This window comes from Oncorhynchus kisutch, linkage group LG23, assembly GCF_002021735.2.
Source record: "Oncorhynchus kisutch isolate 150728-3 linkage group LG23, Okis_V2, whole genome shotgun sequence".
In the NCBI taxonomy this organism is placed as follows: domain Eukaryota; kingdom Metazoa; phylum Chordata; class Actinopteri; order Salmoniformes; family Salmonidae; genus Oncorhynchus; species Oncorhynchus kisutch.
The window spans coordinates 32,943,399-32,962,638 of record NC_034196.2 but is presented as its reverse complement, the minus strand read 5'-3'; the positions used below and the strand labels follow the sequence as shown (position 1 = coordinate 32,962,638).

Here is a 19,240-nt window from a genome sequence, read left to right as displayed (position 1 = left end):
GTGAAGGGAAATCTTAACGCTACAGCATACAATTACATTCTAGACAATTCTGTGCTTCCAACTTTGTGGCAACAGTTTGGGGAAGGCCCTTTCCTGTTTCAGCATGACAATGCCCCTGTGCACAAAGCGAGGTCCATAAAGAAATGGTTTGTTGAGATCGGTGTGGAAGAACTTGACTGGCCTGCACAGAACCCTCACCTCAATCCCATCGAAACATTTGGGATGAATTGGAACACCGACTGTGAGCCAGGCCTAATCTCCCAACATCAGTGCCCGACCTCACTAATGTTCTTGTCTGAATGGAAGTAAGTCCCCGGCAGCAATGTTCCAACATCTAGTGGAAAGCCTTCCCAGAAGAGTGGAGGCTGTTATAGCAGGAAAGTGGGGACCAACTCCCTATTAATGCCAATGAGTTTGTAATTAAATGTTCGACAAGCAGCTGTCCACATACTTTACTACTGCCTTGCCTCAGTAGTATTTGAACACAATATACACCATGTGGTGTTTAACAATTGTAATCAATATGACTAAATAGTCAAGCATTGGGTTGATGCTCTTCAGGGTTTTTGCTTCCTGTGCAGGCCTCCTCTTGCATAAATGTTTTTTCCCAGTGATTTCAGCTTCACTTGACACGACCACTGTGGTGCTGAAATCTCAGATTGCTGCTATTTGCCTGTTGTTTACATCAGAGTTGTTGTGGACTGAGTCACTACAGCACTTTGCTGTGGCCCCAGGAATTATATGTATCACTCCTATTACATTTTTCTAAAATGTCTAACTTATACAGTGCCTTCAGAAAGTACTCAGACCCCTTTACCTTTTCCACATTTTGTTACATTACAGCCTTATTCTAAAATTGATGAAATTGTTTTTTTCTCATCAATCTACACACAATACCCCATAATGATAAAGCAAAAACAGTTTTATTTTTAAACATTTTGCAAATTTAAATAAAAAATGTATATATATAAAAACAACTGATTTATTACATTTACATAAGTGTTCAAACTTGGCTGTGTGCTTAGGGATGTTGTCCTGCCGGAAGGTGAACCTTTGCCCCAGTCTGAGGCCATGAGCGCTCTGGAGCAGGCTTTCATCAAGTATCTCTCTGTACTTTGCTCTGTTCATATTTGCCCTGATCCTGACTAGTCTCCCAGTCCCTCCCGCTGAAAAACTTCCCCACAGTATGATGCTGCCACCATCATGCTTCACCGCAGGGATGGTGCCAGGTTTCCTCCAGACGTGAGGCTTGGCATTCAGGCAAAAGTGTTCAATCTTGGTTTCATCAGACCAGAGAATCTTGTTTCTCATCGTCTGAGAGTGTTTAGGTTCCTTTGGCAAACTCCAAGCGGGCTGTCATGTGTCTTTTACTGAGGAGTGGCTTCTGTTTTTTTGTTGTTATTTTTTCACCTTTATTTAACCAGGTAGGCTAGTTGAGAACACCTTTATTTAACCAGGTAGGCTAGTTGAGAACAAGTTCTCATTTGCAACTGCGACCTGGCCAAGATAAAGCAAAGTAGTGTGAACAGACAACAACACAGTTACACATGGAGTAGACAATTAACAAGTCAATAACACAGTAGAAAAAAAAGAGAGTATATACATTGTGTGCAAAAGGCACGAGGAGGTAGGCGAATAATTACAATTTTGCACTCTACCATAAAGGCCTGATTGGTGGAGTGCTGCAGAGTTGCTTGTCCTTCTGGAAGCTTCTCCCATCTCCACAGAGGAACTCTAGAGCTCTGTCAGAGTGACCATCAGGTTCTTGGTCACCTCCCTGACCAAGGCCCTTCTCACCTGATTGCTCAGCATCTTCAATGCTGCACACCTTTTTTGGTACCCTTCCCCAGACCTGTGCCTCGACACAATCCTGTCTCGGAGTGCTACGGACAACTCCTGTAGCGCTCAATTCCTGTCAACTGTGGGACATTATATAGACAGGTGTGTGCCTTTCCAAATCATGTCCAATCATTTGAATTCACCACAGGTGTTTATTTTTAACCACCAGTTTTTTTTTTTTTTAAATACATTTTCTAAAAATAAACTGTTTTTGCTTTGTCATTATGTGGTATAGATTGCTGAGGATTACATTTTTAAAATACATTTTAGAATAAGGCTGTAATGTAACAATGTGGAAAAAGTCAAGGGGTCTGAATACTTTCTGAAGGCACTGTATATCATGGCCCATGGTTAATGAGAAACTGAAAGCATGAATATGAATGACAATATCCCATGAGTTAATCTTTCTTCCTCTGATCAAAGTGTTTGACCTATGACAGATGAACAGATTATGGTGTGTGTGGTAAGTGCGATCCTTCACAGTCCAGTCCACCACCTTCCCCTATGTGGGAGTAGTAGGTGCTGCTGAGTCACATTGTGCTCTCAGCATTCACAAAGGACAGTGCATTCCCAAAGTAAGTGACACTAACCCACCTCATCCCTCTTCGTCCCACTCACACACTGTCTGTCACAGTCTATTCAGTCACTGAAAGGTTACAGAGCTCAGTGTAATTTAGTGTAGATCAGTAGTGTGTTGATCTGAATAGAGCAGGGTTAGACAACTCTAATCCTGAAGTACCTGTTCATCAGTTAATGTCACTGGGTTTGTTTATCCTAGCCTGTAATCTATAAAGCACTTTGACAACTGCTCATGTAAAACATTTAAATAAAAGGGCTTTATAAAATACATTTGATTTGTAGATTGAGTGCAGAGAGTTTGTCTGCTTTTCTGAGTCTAAATCAGTCGCTGAGGTTGGCACACGTGTGAGAAGTTAAAGCAGGAATCCCTGAGGAATTCGATCAGAATCACCGATCGCTAGAGTGATGGTGTGTTTGGAATAGTCCCCAGGGTTGTCACTAGTTACCACAGCCCCAAATTCTAAATCGTTGGACTCCAATCAAGTTGTAGAAACATCACAAGGATGATCAATGGAAACAGGATGCACCTGAGCTCAATATCAAGTCTCATCACAAAGGGTCAGAATACTTGTGTAAATAATGTATTTCTGTTTTTTCTAAAAACCTTTTTGGCTTTGTCATTATGGGGTATTGTGTGTATATTGCCGAGGATTTTTAAAAATCCATTTTAGAATGTCTGTAACTTAACAAAATGTGGAAACAGTCATGGGGTCTGAATACTTTCCAAAGGCACTGTAGTAGAAATTCATGACAAAAAATGGCCTAGTTTTTTTGGTCTTAATTTAAGGTTAGGCATAAGGTTAGCAGTGTGGTTAAGGTTAGATTTAAAATCAGATTTTAAGAAGAGAAATTGTTGAAATAGGCGAGTTTAGCCATGATTATGACTATGTGGCTGTGGTAACTAGTGACGACCAGTTCCCAGAGCTGTTTTAATGAGAGTGGAGGATGTGAGGAAGTGGACTATCAAGAACGTGATTCAGTTCATTTTTTGTTGAGTAATCCTTTTTTTCAATCTCCTCGCCCAACCCCTCATCTTGTTTCTGCTCTATTCCCCTCCCTCTCTCCTGTCTGCTTTTACTCTCACGTGTCTGGGAGTGTGACTGTCACTGAACGTGTGTCACGGTTTAACACAGACACACGAGAAAATATATACAGATATACATACGTACCCACGCAAACACACACACAGTATAATTTATGCAGTTACTTCCCACCTGATGTTGGGAGGGGACTGGTGAAACAAAGAGGATTGTGGACACGTTTCAGAGAATATCTCTCACAAATGTGTCTTCTTCACATCCATCACTGTCCTTTCCAATAATATGAGTCTACCTCCGAGTGCAGACGAGGCGAGGTCGTGATGTACAGTACCGGTCTGAAAATAGCCTGGTTTTTCTGGAAGAGAACTTAATGAGAGCGCCCTTTAACAACTCACTGGCTGAACTGCTGTGATGATCTACTGCACTGTAAATTCCTCTCTACATCCAAAGAGAAGAAATGTATTTCTGTTCGGTTTCCCCTCACCTCTCTACTAATCTAATAAATAGAATAAGTAAACTTGTAACAGAAAGTGTTTCATATAAACAGTGCTTATTTTGAGATTCCAAAAATGACTCCTTCAGACACAGCAGTAGCATCGGCTTCCTTTGGTGAGTGCTGCCCTCTACTGAGCAATAAAGTTATTACAAATTAGTGGTACAGCCTGAATCAAAGCCCATACGTAAAAAGGTGTACGAGCAAAACACAACTATAAATTCTACAATAAAATATTGAGTCCAATGTAAGGATGCTAAACTTGTTGTAGTCCAGAGACTATTAGGCTCATTGCAAAAGTATTTGTAGAATATAGTGAAACTCCAATCCGGAATCATATTCAGTGTGGATTCCAGGATAGAAAAACGGTGCTTTTCAAAACAGTAGAGGAAGATGAAATTAAGTCAGAGGTTTCTTTGACTGTAAGACAATAGCTATTGATATCCTAGCCAATATGTTTTCAATGTCTCTAACTCCAGCGTTGACTATACTATAATTTGCTAACATTTTCCTATAATTTTTCCATGGGCTACCAGCAGTCACGGAGAGATGGGCTATTCACTTCATGTCCTCAGAACACACACTACTCTACTGACAGGCTGATATGAGGCTTTATCTCTTCTCTTTTCTCCAGCAGTTTCTCCTCTTTACTGATGTTCTGCTGAACCTCCTGGTGATTTTCTGGTGACCCCTCTTTGTTGTAACGCCTGTTCTCCTCAGGGTACGTCACGGCCGACAGAGGCAGTCTGTGTATGGCTCTGGATTCAGTAGTGATGAGGAGGAAGGTGAGGGCAGACAGGCAGAAAGGCCAGGTGCATGCTGGTAGCCCAAACTGAAAACAACAGGTGATATGGTAGAAGTAGAGTTAAGAGATTATATCAAGCATCTCAGAATAATAATTCTTATTTAACTATTATTTCTGTCTTTTACCTGGCACTTCTACTCTGAGATGCTTGATACGTACAACCCTAGGTATTGTTGATTGTCTACTGGGTGATGTAACAGACTCACTGACACTTCAGAAAATTGCCCTGGTTAGGTAAGAATGTTTCATACATGAATTCAGAAGTACTGCAGCTAAGTTTCAACTGTTCTGCCTTATTATTATTCGACCATGCTGGTCATTTATGAACATTGAACATCTTGACCATGTTCTGTTATAATCTCCACCCGGCACAGCCAGAAGAGGACTGGCCACCCCACATAGCCTGGTTCCTCTCTAGGTTTCTTCCTAGGTATTGGCCTTTCTAGGGAGTTTTTCCTAGCCACCGTGCTTCTCCACCTGCATTGCTTGCTGTTTGGGGTTTTAGGCCGGGTTTCTGTACAGCACTTTGAGATATCAGCTGATGTACGAAGGGCTATATAAATAAATTTGATTTGATTTGATTTAATTATGGTATAGGGTCGGGTGCTTGTACTGCATTATGTAACCAAAAGCTCTCAACATAACAGGAACCGGAAGACTAACCAATCAAAAAACATTCACTCTTTATAGGCTGAAATTCATTTTTGTTTGACTTATTAGACAAGTACAGCGCATTCAAATTAGTGGCAGCAGTACATTAGATGTTGACCAAGAATGAAATTAAAATGTAAGTACTTACTACGGACATCAGATTTGAAATGGCCAAACCCATGTACGCACAGAAAAAGGCTGAAAGTAGAAAAACAACAACTGGCTTCATTGAATGGGTGTTCATGAAGTAGACTGCTTGTCTGACAGCATTGAGTAAGGTGAAGGTGTTGTTTCTGAACCTACCACAGGTAATAGCCAGTAGATGACTCTGCCATGTCAGTGCATAGAACACCCCTCCAATAGCGATGCAGGACAGACAACTGTTGTAGCCCCACAGTCCTGAGTAGATGTCCTCATGAGGAGCAGCCAGAACAAGACCTACATCGAACAGGACATACAATAGAGCTAGGTCCAGATTTCCCTGCCCATGTGATTTGACCATGAAAAGCTCTGGGCCCTAGTACCTAGTTCAACTCCTGGCCCCAATTATAGCCTGTGAATAAAGAATTGCCAATATATGGCTTAGATCTACATTATTTTGCTTCACGATGATGCACAACAAATCAGCTTGGGATATGTTGAATTTAACTTCAAAATTGACTAATGAACATGAAAACAATAGCATACTTCTGATGTTTCTAATTCGGTGTACATAAAAAAAAGTCATGTTCACAACTGTTATGCTCCCCAGTTATTTTTTGAGACGCGCTCTTAAGACAGTTTTTTAAAGTACAGCTCCTGTTGTGTTCTGTGATGCAATTTATACCACTCTCGGTTATATCTCTAAAGAGCATGTCCATTGGTATTGTTAATGAGTATAGCCATTAAAACCAAACGTGTTTTGTATCCCAATCAGTATTTTCACAGTATGTGCTGGGATTAGAGGTCAGGTGTACACAATTCTCTGAGAGGAAGTCTCTTACCGGACACTACACCAACAATAGAGCCCAGTACAGCATGCATGCAGATGGTTGGGGAGGAAAGCAGCAGGGCTATGATGAAGATTCCTCCTGTCCAGGGGCAGTCACAGCCGTACACCTGACCCACGCCAACTGGCACCGCCATCAAGAGCTGCACCAGGAAGTAACCAACAAGCAGGCTATCACCAACCACTGATCCTGGGTAAGATCTATTTCCCTTCCTCACTTTGGGTTAGGATTGGGAGTAAGGTAATCTGATCCTAGATCTGTCACTTCTACCTCATGGTAGCTAACACCACAAGCTACCATAATCCTACATCCACTCAATACACTTTTGTTAGAAATCTAATTTCCTGCTCTTGGAAAGTTCAGTGAAATTGTTTCTTTGGACTATATCTGTGAGAATTATGTGTTTGACCTATTTTTGTTTCTTAGTTGTTGAAGTGACAGAATCATCTAGAATATGTTGGAGAGGTTGTTTAGAAACACACAAGGTTACAGTGTTGTGACTCGGAGGCTGTCCTAATATGGACACCGTACAGGGTACTGTCCTACCTGAGGTATGCTTCGTTCTGCCAAGGTTGTGTTCAGATGGAGGGAGGACTTTGGCTGCACTAGCACCTGGGGAAAGCAGAAACTGAGGGTATTAGGATATTGGGAGGTGTGTGTGTGCGTGCGTGTGTGTGCGTGTGTGGTATGTAAGAGTGTGTGAGTGCATATGTACACTACCGTTCAAAAGTGTGGGCTCATTTACAAATGTCCTTGTTTTTGAAAGAAAATCAAAAAGAATATTGTCCATTAAAATAACAACATTTATCAGAAATGCAGTGTAGACATTGTTAATGTTGTAAATGACTATTGTAGCTGGAAACGGCAGATTTTTTTTTGTTTAAATGGAATATCTACACAGGCATACAGAGGCCCATTATCAGCTGAAGTGTCAGCCTAGAAAGCCAACATCCTGGAGTCGCCTCTTCACTGTTGACGTTGAGACTGGTGTTTTGCGGGTACTATTTAATAAAAGTGCCAGTTGAGGATGTGAGGCATCTGTTTCTCAAACTAGACGCTCTAATGTACTTGTCCTCTTGCTCAGTGGTGCACCGGGGCCTCCCACTCTTTCTATTCTGGTTAGAGACAGTTTGTGCTTTTCTGTGGAAGTCGTACGAGATCTTCAGTTTTTTGGCAATTTCTCGCATGGAATAGCCTTCATTTCTCAGAACAAGAATAGACTGACGAGTTTCAGATGATCAATTAGCCTTTTTAAATGATAAACTTGGATTAGCTAACGCCTATGTAGATATTCAATTTTTTATTTTTTATAAATTTGCCGTTTTCAGCTACAATAGTCATTTACAACATTAACAATGTCTACACTGTATTTCTGATCAATTTTATGTTATTGTAATGGACAATTCTTTTTTGATTTTCTTTCAAAACAAGGACATTTGTAAGTGACCCCAAACTTTTGAACGGTAGTGTACCTCTTTGTGTACGTGAGTATATTTTGGGCCTACCTCTGGAAAGTAGGGGTGGTTAGACCCCATGGCAGCCATGTGCAAACACACAAGGATGTTGAATGGTAGAGTGAACACAGGGAGGTCCCATTTGCTGAACACTGAGCCCAGGGCACTGGAGACTATGGGACTGCACAGGAACAGGAAGTGAAGAACACACAACAAGAAGCTTGAAATATGATCATAATCAGGTAGAGGAAAAAAGGAAATGGAGGGTTGGATCATTATTTAGAAGTTAGGGTGTTTCAGTTTAATTCAATTTTAGCGTTGTTTCAGCTGGCTGTGAACACATTGGACAATAGTGCATACAGTGTTTTTAAGGAGACATACAAAACAGGTCTGCTGAAACTTTTGAGGCCTACATGGATATACCTGGCTACCATACTCTGCACTGGAGCCTGCACTGGGGCATTATCTGAGCAGAAACCTGCCTACTGCTGCTTTCATACTTCCACTTGACATTGTGTCTTGGATGTTTTTAGACTACTGCCAAACAGCAAAGAAGCCACTTCTCTTCAGGAAAAATATCAGGGACAGACTGATATTCGGCAAAAGGTACAGGGATTGGACTGCTGAGGACTGGGGTCAAGTCATTTTCCCTGATGAATCCCCTTTCCGATTGTTTGGGGCATCCGGAAAAAAGCTGGTCCGGAGAAGACAAGGTGAGCGCTACCATCAGTCCTGTGTCATGCCAACAGTAAAGCATCCTGAGACCATTCATGTGTGGGGTTGCTTCTCAGCAAAGGGAGTGGGCTCGCTCACAATTTTGCCTAAGAACACAGCCATGAATAAAGAATGGTATAAACACATCCTCCGAGAGCAACTTCTCCCAACCATCCAGGAACAGTTTGCTGACGAACAATGCCTTTTCCAGCATGATGGAGCACCTTGCCATAAGGCAAAAGTGATAACTAAGTGGCTCGGGGAACAAAACATCGATATTTTGGGTCCATGGCCAGGAAACTCCCCAGACCTTAATCCCATTGAGAACTTGTGGTCAATCCTCAAGAGGCGGGTGGACAAACAAAACCCCACAAATTCTGACAAACTACAAGCATTGATTATGCAAGAATGGGCTGTCATCAGTCAGGATGTGGCCCAGAAGTTAGTTGACAGAATACCAGGGCGGATTGCAGAGGTCTTGAAAAAGAAGGGTCAACACTGCAAATATTGACTCTTTGCATCAACTTCATGTAAATGTCAGTAAAAGCCTTTGACACTTATGAAATGCTTGTGATTATACTTCAGTATTCCATAGTAACATCTGACAAAAATATCTAAAGACACTGAGCCAGCAAACTTAATATTTGTGTCATTCTCAAAACTTTTGGCCATGACTGTCCATCCCTTCCAATGTGCTTCTCTCCTGGCTATCATACTGGTAACATGGCCTCCGTTGCGTTACTCTTTTGATTGGCCCCAGCATTTAATGGCATTGAGTACAGGGGCTTGCGAAAGTTTTCAACCACTTGTCATTTTTCCTATTTTGTTGCCTTACAATCTGGAATTAAAATGGATTTTTTGGGGGGTGTGTATCATTTGATTTACACAACATGCCTACCACTTTGAAGATGGAAAGTATTTTTCATTTTGAAACAAACAAGAAATAAGACCAAAAAACAGAATACTTGAGCTTGCATAACTATTCAACCCCCAAAGTCAATACTTTGTAGAGCCACCTTTTGCAGAAATGACAGCTGCAAGTCTCTTGGGATAGGTCTCGATAAACTTGGCACATCTAGCCACTGGGATTTTTGCCCATTCTTCAAGGCAAAACTGCTCCAGCTCCTTCAAGCTGGATGGGTTCCGCTGGTGTAGAGCAATCTTTAAGTCATACCACAGATTCTCAAATGGATTGAGGTCTGGGCTTTGACTAGGCCATTCCAAGGCATTTAAAAATATGTTTCCTTTTAAACCACTCGAGTGTTGCTTTAGCAGTATGCTTAGGGTCCTTGTCCTGCTGGAAGGTGAACCTCCGTCCCAGTCTAAAATCTCTGGAAGCCTGAAACAGGTTTCCCTCAGAAATGTTTGTTTGTTGTGGTGCCATACTCTTTAAATTTTTTAATTTATGTATTTAATGGTGCTCCGTGCAATGTTCAAAGTTTCAGATCTTTTTTTTATAACCCAACCTTGATCTGTTCTTCTCCACAACTTTGTCCCTGACCTGTTTGGAGAGTTCCTTGGTCTTGGTGGGGCCCCTTGCCTAGTGGTGTTGTAGACTCTGGGGCCTTTCAGAACAGGTGTGTATATACTGAGATCATGTGGCATTTAGATTGCACACAGGTGGACTTTATTTAACTAATTATGTGACTTCTGAAGGTAATTGGTTGCACCAGATCTTATTTAGGGGCTTCATAACAAAGGGGGGTGAATACATATGCACTCACCACTTTTCCATTTTTTTGTATTCTTTGAAACAAGTCATTTTTTTCATTTCACTTCACCAATTTGGACTATTTTGTGTATGTGCATTACATGAAATCCCCCCCCAAATAAATTTAAATTACAGGTTGTAATGCAACAAAATAGGAAAAACGCCAAGGGGGATGAATACTTTTGCAAGGCACTAAGTTACTGCTCTCTCCTTACTGTTGTAATGCTGGCCAGTTTTGTGCCTTGGTTGTATTTATTGTGGGTGTTAGTGCTGGATGGTTTCTAGTCTGTGGTTGGGTTCTGGCTTACTGCCTATAACTTTGGTGATCCTACAAACTGTGTCATTCAATCTTACTATTACACTGTGTGGATTGACTTTTAGCTGATTCTTCGCCAACCTATTTTATTTGTGTGTATTTTAACTGACTTTTTCAAAATGGCATCAACCACTTTCCGCCATTTGGGGAAACAGACTTTTTCCCAGATTGGCGGCTACCACCTTCAGAGACTACATTGATCGTTTCATCTCATGTAGGAGCGTCACCTATTTTACACTGTTCTGGGATAATATTGACCAGGCAAATTCCCAATGTGATAACTGTCAGCTTATTGAGGAATATTTATGAGCTGGACATCCAGAGTAAACAAATTGGGTCATTGCAGTGTATCCTGGATAGGTTCCACTAAAGACCTTTTCTACTCCTCAGCCTAGTCGTTGTGCCACTGCCTCGCCACTGTGATGCCACTCTCCGATTGACTGACCAGGACTGCCCTGCTGTCATGACGTTGGCCTTTTGGGGGAGGTTTATGACCCCCATAAATACCTTTCCCCTTTTTCCTCTCTCTACTCTACCGATGTGACTATTGAAAATCGCTTTGTTAACATAGAGAGTCTGGGAACATCAAAAGGTGGGAAACGGAACCGTATTTCGGTAATCCAACCAGTTGAAAATATGTGTTGATACTTAATGAATATGATGTCAGATCAGTTGGTGTCTGAGACATTATTACTGATGATAGGATGACAAACTGCACATTCTAGTTATCATCATATTCACATGGAATTGTGCAATTTAAATGTTTAAATATGAAACTATTTGTGAAAAGATTAAATGTAATTTTAGCTTCTAAATGAGAGAATTGGTTTTCATGAGTGAACTATACTCAATTCAGTGGCCCTGCCCATGTGAACAGATATTGGTTGTAAACTATGAAACACGGCCCTCTCTCCCAACCCTATATAAGCCCCTTTTCAAAAATGTAACTTTCTGTTCGAAGGAAGTGAGGACTTGCGGTCCCTGCGTTAAAAGGACAAGATCACCAACAGAACCAAGCCAAACAGCGTGAGCTCTGGTTGAACGACAAGAACCTAACAAAATTAGCATCGAATTTCAACGTGAAGATGACGATCAACACACCGAAAGGATGAATTTCGACTATACCAGCCAGAATATAGCACGAGCTTCAAGTGTGGCAACTTGGTATGAACTTTGAACTCTTATTCACCTAAAGAAGTGATACCTCCAAGCCAATGTGTTAGCAACCGCAGCTCTAAACGTGGGCTAGGAGAGGACAGACAGAGTATCCATTCTACCATGCTCCAGTTAACTACTAGACATTCGTCAGAGGACAAGAGATCCATGCTGGACAACTTCTATCTACGACCAATCTACCAAAGCGCAGCTCAGAGTAAATATTTATTGCATTTTCCTTTTTAAAATGGCCCTTTATTTAGAATGCATAAGATTCTGTATTTACGATAGCATAGCTGCCTACGGCCCGATAGAGAGACAAAAGAAATTAGCAGCTTACTTCATAAACTGGACAACATCATGATCTGGGCTATGCAGACAAATCCAGACATTCTGGTATTGGCTGAAACTTGCATCTATGGGGAGTTTGTGTTCAGAGATGACAGACAGGGTAGAGTCGGTGGAGTGGCCATTCTTATTAAATGATTTCTTTGTCTCCTAACTGAAAACCATTTTCCTTGCCCAAAAATGTTAGCTACCATCTTTAAGGCTTTGAGTGGGGAAACATGTATCTGTAACTGTTATAGGGGTCTACCGTCTTTAGTCTTATTTGATTAAATCAGAAGTTATTATCCTGGGTGTCTTTGCCCAAGACATTAGTGACCATTGCCCAGTTGTTTGTGTTAAAGATGTGAGAATACACAAATCTGAATCCTCATTTCATCACAAAGAGGAGCTTGAAAAACTTTAGTGAACAGGCTCTTTTTTAAATTATTTTTTTACATCTCTATTTTAGTGACCTTGATTTGTATTTCAGCTATCTTTGAACCTGAATTAGCTATGAGACATTTAGCAGATGTCTTCAATAACCATGCTCCCTTCAAAACATTAAGGGTTACAGGTAGATTGAATGCCTGGTACACTCTGGAATTATCAGAAGTCATTCATGAAAGAGATGATGCTTGGGTCAAGGCCAGGAACACAGGCTTTCAGTGTTTTGTACCAGCATCTTGCCTGAGATGCAGTGTCTTAGACCACTGCGCCACTACTTCCTCCTCTCTGCCACAACAAATTACTTCAGACACTGGCCTCATTACAGGAAACAAATTACACCATTGATGCATTCAATCACCATTTTATTTCAGCAGGCTCTTTGAAATAACTTCTAAGCCTATTCACAATGATATTGGTCTGGATGCTGATTGGGGAAACTTGCTGAGTGATCAGAGAAATGACAGTCAAAGCTTTTCTTTTAGGCTATTAACAGAAAAATAAGTCATGGATGCTTTGCTAGCAATAGACAAGAAATCAACAGGGGCTGACCAATTGGATCCTGCCTACTTAACTGTGCAGCGCCCATCATTGTTGGCTCAATAACCCACATTTATTAAACATGATCTTAATCATTATCACACCATTTCAAGGCTTCCTTTTCTAGCTAAGATTTCTGAATCCTTGGTAAATGTATACATTTACTCTTTATTTATCTGAGAAATATATTTTGAATGTAAACCAATCTGGGTTTAGGCCTGGGCATAGTGCTATTAGTGCTACAACTTTAGTTGTTAATGATCTTGTCAATGCTTTAGACACTCAAATTAAATGTGCAGCTTTGTTTGTGGACCTGTCTAAAGTGTTTGATACTGTTGCTCATGTTATTGTATTGAATAAGTCGTCTACAAAAGGCCTGAACTCTGACTGTTCATGGTTTCATGATTATATTAGTGCCAGAACTAAGGCCATGGTGATTGATGGGGTTGTATGCATTTTTTGAAGTACATGAAGGTGTACCACAGGGATCAATTTAGTAAATTGGTCAATCTGTTAAAAATGTGACTTTTAAAAAACATAGATGAGCTAAGGGTTAAGAAGCTAAGATTTAACGTTTGTTTTTTTCTACAGACACAGATCGTGCCTTTCTCTAAGCAGTGGGAAGTAAATGATTCAGCCAACCTTTGTTCTTGATTATTTTGATATTATTTATGCTGCTACTACTCTTAAACCTTTGGATGCCATCTACCATATTTCCCTTCATTTTGTTACAGGTGACAGTTTTTTTACTCATCACTGTATCAAAACCGAGCTAAGTAAATCTGCATTTTGTTTTTTTGTTATTTATTTTTACCCCTTTCTCCTCCTCAGTTGGTAGTTAGTCTTGTCCCAACGCTGCAACTCCCATACGGACTCGGGAGAGGCGAAGGTCGGGAGCCGTGCATCCTTCAAAACACGACCCAGCGAAGCTGCACTGCTTCTTGACACAATGCCCGCTTAACCCGGAAGCCAGCTGCACCAATGTGTCGGAGGAAACACGTACACCTGGCAACCATGTCAGCATGCATGCATGCGCACGGCCAGCCACAGGAGTCGCTAGAGCGCGATGGGACAAGGACATCCCGGCAGGGCCAAACCCTCCCCTAACCTGACAGAGCCGGGACTCGAACCAGGAACTCTAGTGGCACAGCTAGCACTGTGATGCAGTATCTTAGACCACTGTGCCACTCCCTGCACCATATTGCTGGAACAAAATTCTACATACATTTTATTTCATCTTGATTTTCTGGGTGTCATTCAGGAAATTTAAAGTATTGATTCAAGATTTATTTGTGGAGGTGATTTGTGATGTTTTATCTATCTATATATCTCTATATAGTGTTGAATTGTGTTTGGTAAATAAAGATAGACATGGTTTAAAAAAGTAGTGGTAATATTTAATTCAGTACAGGTACAGTGCCTTGCGAAAGTATTCGGCCCCCTTCAACTTTGCGACCTTTTGCCACATTTCAGGCTTCAATCATAAAGATATAAAACTGTATTTTGTTGTGAAGAATCAACAACAAGTGGGACACAATCATGAAGTGGAACGACATTTATTGGATATTTCAAACTTTTTTAACAAATCAAAAACTGAAACATTGGGCGTGCAAAATTTTTCAGCCCCTTTACTTTCAGTGCAGCAAACTCTCTCCAGAAGTTCAGTGAGGATCTCTGAATGATCCAATGTTGACCTAAATGACTAATGATGATACATACAATCCACCTGTGTGTAATCAAGTCTCCGTATAAATGCACCTGCACTGTGATAGTCTCAGAGGTCCGTTAAAAGCGCAGAGAGCATCATGAAGAACAAGGAACACACCAGGCAGGTCCGAGATACTGTTGTAAAGAAGTTTAAAGCCGGATTTGGATACAAAAAGATTTCCCAAGCTTTAAACATCCCAAGGAGCACTGTGCAGGCGATAATATTGAAATGGAAGGAGTATCAGACCACTGCAAATCTACCAAGACCTGGCCGTCCCTCTAAACTTTCAGCTCATACAAGGAGAAGACTGATCAGAGATGCAGCCATGATCACTCTGGATGAACTGCAGAGATCTACAGCTGAGGTGGGAGACTCTGTCCATAGGACAACAATCAGTCGTATATTGCACAAATCTGGCCTTTATGGAAGAGTGGCAAGAAGAAAGCCATTTCTTAAAGATATCCATAAAAAGTGTTGTTTAAAGTTTGCCACAAGCCACCTGGGAGACACACCAAACATGTGGAAGAAGGTGCTCTGGTCAGAAGAAACCAAAATTGAACTTTTTGGCAACAATGCAAAATGTTATGTTTGGCGTAAAAGCAACACAGCTCATCACCCTGAACACACCATCCCCACTGTCAAACATGGTGGTGGCAGCATCATGGTTTGGGCCTGCTTTTCTTCAGCAGGGACAGGGAAGATGGTTAAAATTGATGGGAAGATGGATGGAGCCAAATACAGGACCATTCTGGAAGAAAACCTGATGGAGTCTGCAAAAGACCTGAGACTGGGACGGAGATTTGTCTTCCAACAAGACAATGATCCAAAACATAAAGCAAAATCTACAATGGAATGGTTCAAAAATAAACATATCCAGGTGTTAGAATGGCCAAGTCAAAGTCCAGACCTGAATCCAATCGAGAATCTGTGGAAAGAACTGAAAACTGCTGTTCACAAATGCTCTCCATCCAACCTCACTGAGCTCGAGCTGTTTTGCAAGGAGGAATGGGAAAAAATGTCAGTCTCTCGATGTGCAAAACTGATAGAGACATACCCCAAGCGACTTACAGCTGTAATCGCAGCAAAAGGTGGCGCTACAAAGTATTAACTTAAGGGGGCTGAATAATTTTGCACGCCCAATTTTTCAGTTTTTGATTTGTTAAAAAAGTTAGAAATATCCAATAAATGTCGTTCCACTTCATGATTGTGTCCCACTTGTTGTTGATTCACAGTGCAGGTGCATTTATACGGAGACTTGATTACACACAGGTGGATTGTATGTATCATCATTAGTCATTTAGGTCAACATTGGATCATTCAGAGATCCTCACTGAACTTCTGGAGAGAGTTTGCTGCACTGAAAGTAAAGGGGCTGAAAAATGTTGCACGCCCAATGTTTCAGTTTTTGATTTGTTAAAAAAGTTTGAAATATCCAATAAATGTCGTTCCACTTCATGATTGTGTCCCACTTGTTGTTGATTCTTCACAAAAAAATACAGTTTTATATCTTTATGTTTGAAGCCTGAAATGTGGCAAAAGGTCGCAAAGTTCAAGGGGGCCGAATACTTTCGCAAGGCACTGTATGTGTAGGCGGCTTGACTTACAGTACCCTGTCCCGTAAGTTGTCCAAAAAAAAGTGGGCTCCTGGCACAAGCTGCATTTTCAAAACTGGAATGTTTACATGAATTCGGATTATTTCCAGGGATAAATAACACCGGAAATAAATGTAGATATCTTTGTTAGAATACTATATTTCCCTTGACGGAAAGTATATTTTTAAATGTCTCAACTTACCCCACTCTCCCCTACATTGATCAAAATACTGAGAACATTCTTACTGTAACATACCATAACATGGACATGAACATATTAGGGAGCAGAAGCCACCAGTACCAGTCCCCTTTGGCTGAGAATACACACATCAGCATTCCAACCAGGGTCCCATTGTAGCCATATAAACCAGCAGATATGGCACCCCTGAAGCACAGACAACAAACAAATCAGAAAAGACACAGCTACAAAGAAATACAATGATATTGAGAAATGTTAGGTGCAAAAAAGACCAAGTGAGTGGGAGGGAAAGCAAGGTATTGCGAGAAATGATACATCTGGTGTGAGTTTCAGACTGAGACAAACAGACTTCCCCAAGCCAACCTCAGTTTGCAGAGCATATTCAAGATTACAACTCCTGAGGGGTATACTACAAACCAGGATCTCTGAGTTAGCAAGCTAACTTTGATAAACATCTGGTTCATTAAGAAATCTATACTTAGATATTTTTTGGTTGTTGTGTTAAGTAGACCATGCCCATTTCAAGCTTATCCTTCTAAAAAAGCAAAAGACTAACTAATTGATCCTGCTTTGCAGCATACCCCTCTGGCTGTGTGAGACTTTTGCCAGGGATATTTATATTCGGCCTAATTGGAAGTAGATTACTGGTCTTGCCATAGACTTACATGTTTTGTCTAATCAGGAGTGCAGACAATGTGGAAGCGAGGGATCCTAGCAGTCCGTTCAGGCCCCACCAGGGGTTCTGCAGCACCAGGCCAAACGTGATGAGCAGCCCACTGAGGGGGTTGTTGACAAACATGACCTGGGCCACCCCACGTAGGACCCAGTCCACCACCTGGACCACCACAATCTGCCCTGCAGCAGAGCAACAGAGAAAGACAGACAGGCAGTCATTGATTGACCATTATATCCACTCTCTGAATCAGTCTCTGATTAGAGGGTAAGGATGAAAACCTGGCTCACATTCAGTGAGGAGTAAATGTTGGAAACAGCGTAAAACAGGGAGGGACTACCTAATCGTGTCTAATAAGAACACAGATTTACATTTCCCTCAGCAAAAGTTTTTGCGACAGTGTGCCTTACTTAACATGACCCAGAAGTGCAGGGGACTTTAAGGCTCGGATTTTTATATATTTACTTTATCATATATTGAACATGTCTTACTTTTTATCCATTCTCCATACACACGCATGTCCCCAGTAAGCAGATTGAGTGCTCTGGAGAGATGGGATGTAAGAGTAGCCCCTTTCTCCACAGACCTCGCCTCCTTCTCCATCGCTGGGGTCATCATTAGTGGCTTCAATTCCTGCAGGGCAGCTATAATAATACACAGATAACATTCAATAATGAAATGTATCATATCATTACAGTATCTGGCCTAGGGCCAGACTGAGGTTCAGAATGTTCCAAAACAATGTTCTAAGTTATCTGGATATGCTGTCATGACCATATTGTTGATTTACTAACTCCACAGTGGAGTGATAAAAGCTAAACTCCAAACAATTGCAATGTGATACCTTTGGACAGAAATGTTTTTAAGATACTGTGCTGCTATGCCATCTGGTTTGCAGTAAATTATTTGGTTTTGGCTGGATATCTGGAGCATGCTAACAGGGGTCCTACCTACCACTCCCACTGCCTGACTTCAACAATGCTAGCGAATGCTATTCAATAGATACTTCAAATCCACAGTTTGGGTCATTGGCTCTCTGGGTCCATAAACTACATTCAGGGTCAGGAATGTGAAACCCTGAACTAACACACCCAAGTCAAATAAGCAACGAATCATGGTACAATCTAGTCAAGAGTTGGCCAACCGTGTTCTATGTTTCCATAAGATGAGGAGTCTTTGATCTAGATGGGCAAACCTTTTAACATAGCATTTACCAGATGCATTGATCATGACACAAGTTACACAAAATATCTCTCTCAACTCTATTACCGTCAAAAGACTTATTAGAATCAGCATTCCATATACGTAAAAGCAAATTACGTTTTGAAAAGTCCCATGAACTCCATAAACTAGATTAGCTAGTTAGACAGAAAATAGTAAACACATACAGCAGCGTTTCCCAAACTCTCTAATGTTTTTGTCCTAGCACGACACAGGTGATTCGAACAAATCAAAGCTTAATGAGGAGTTGACCATTTGCATCAGCTGTGTAGTTCTAGGGCAAAAACAAAAATGTGCACCACTTGGGGTTCCCAGGATTGAGTTTGGAAAACTCTGACATACATAATAGTTATGGGTATGTTGCTTTTAATTATAAATCAGTTGTTACCTGTGATATATGAGCCAGGAATAGAAGTGTCCAGATCTCCATGAACAGCGACGCCTGTAATGCCCGTAGTTTACTTTAGAGACAGTCGTGTGTCAACAACTCCTCCCCTCTACCCTCCCTCACACGTGCTATTCACAATTTAAAAATATAAAAAAACACACCACCTAACACACACACACACACACACACACACACACACACACACACACACACACACACACACACACACACACACACACACACACACACACACACACACACACACACACACACACACAGCTATGTCCTGTTATTCCACGTCAAGGTCAGTTTTATTCCTGCTGGATCTTAAATTAGCATAATTCTTTTTAGGTCCTCAGTCAAAGGTTAAATCAGAGGTTTGACCCCATTCCCACTCCGTCT

At 41.1% G+C, this 19,240-nt stretch overlaps 1 protein-coding gene across 1 annotated transcript; it reads right to left on the bottom strand.

Annotated features, from left to right (window-relative positions):
- Nucleotides 1-1,713: 1,713 nt before the first annotated feature.
- Nucleotides 1,714-17,869, bottom strand: LOC109868802 (urea transporter 2). The gene is made up of 8 exons (XM_031803375.1): nucleotides 17,721-17,869; nucleotides 17,222-17,411; nucleotides 7,902-8,031; nucleotides 6,943-7,008; nucleotides 6,391-6,538; nucleotides 5,711-5,845; nucleotides 5,556-5,605; nucleotides 1,714-4,783 (listed from the first exon to the last, which is right to left on the bottom strand). The coding sequence occupies exons 1-8, from the start codon at nucleotides 17,845-17,847 to the stop codon at nucleotides 4,535-4,537; spliced, it is 1,095 nt and encodes a 364-aa protein (XP_031659235.1). The 5' UTR covers nucleotides 17,848-17,869; the 3' UTR covers nucleotides 1,714-4,534.
- Nucleotides 17,870-19,240: the final 1,371 nt, after the last annotated feature.

Excerpts from the sequence above, each read along its gene's own strand:
- LOC109868802 (XM_031803375.1), bottom strand. The coding sequence starts at position 17,847 with ATGATGACCCCAGCGATGGAGAAGGAGGCGAGGTCTGTGGAGAAAGGG. Across the intron at positions 6,539-6,942 it reads CAGAACGAAGCATACCTCAG|CTCTTGATGGCGGTGCCAGT; the intron begins GTAGGACAGTAC and ends TTCCTGGTGCAG. Across the intron at positions 5,846-6,390 it reads TATTGTTGGTGTAGTGTCCG|GTCTTGTTCTGGCTGCTCCT; the intron begins GTAAGAGACTTC and ends TGTTCGATGTAG.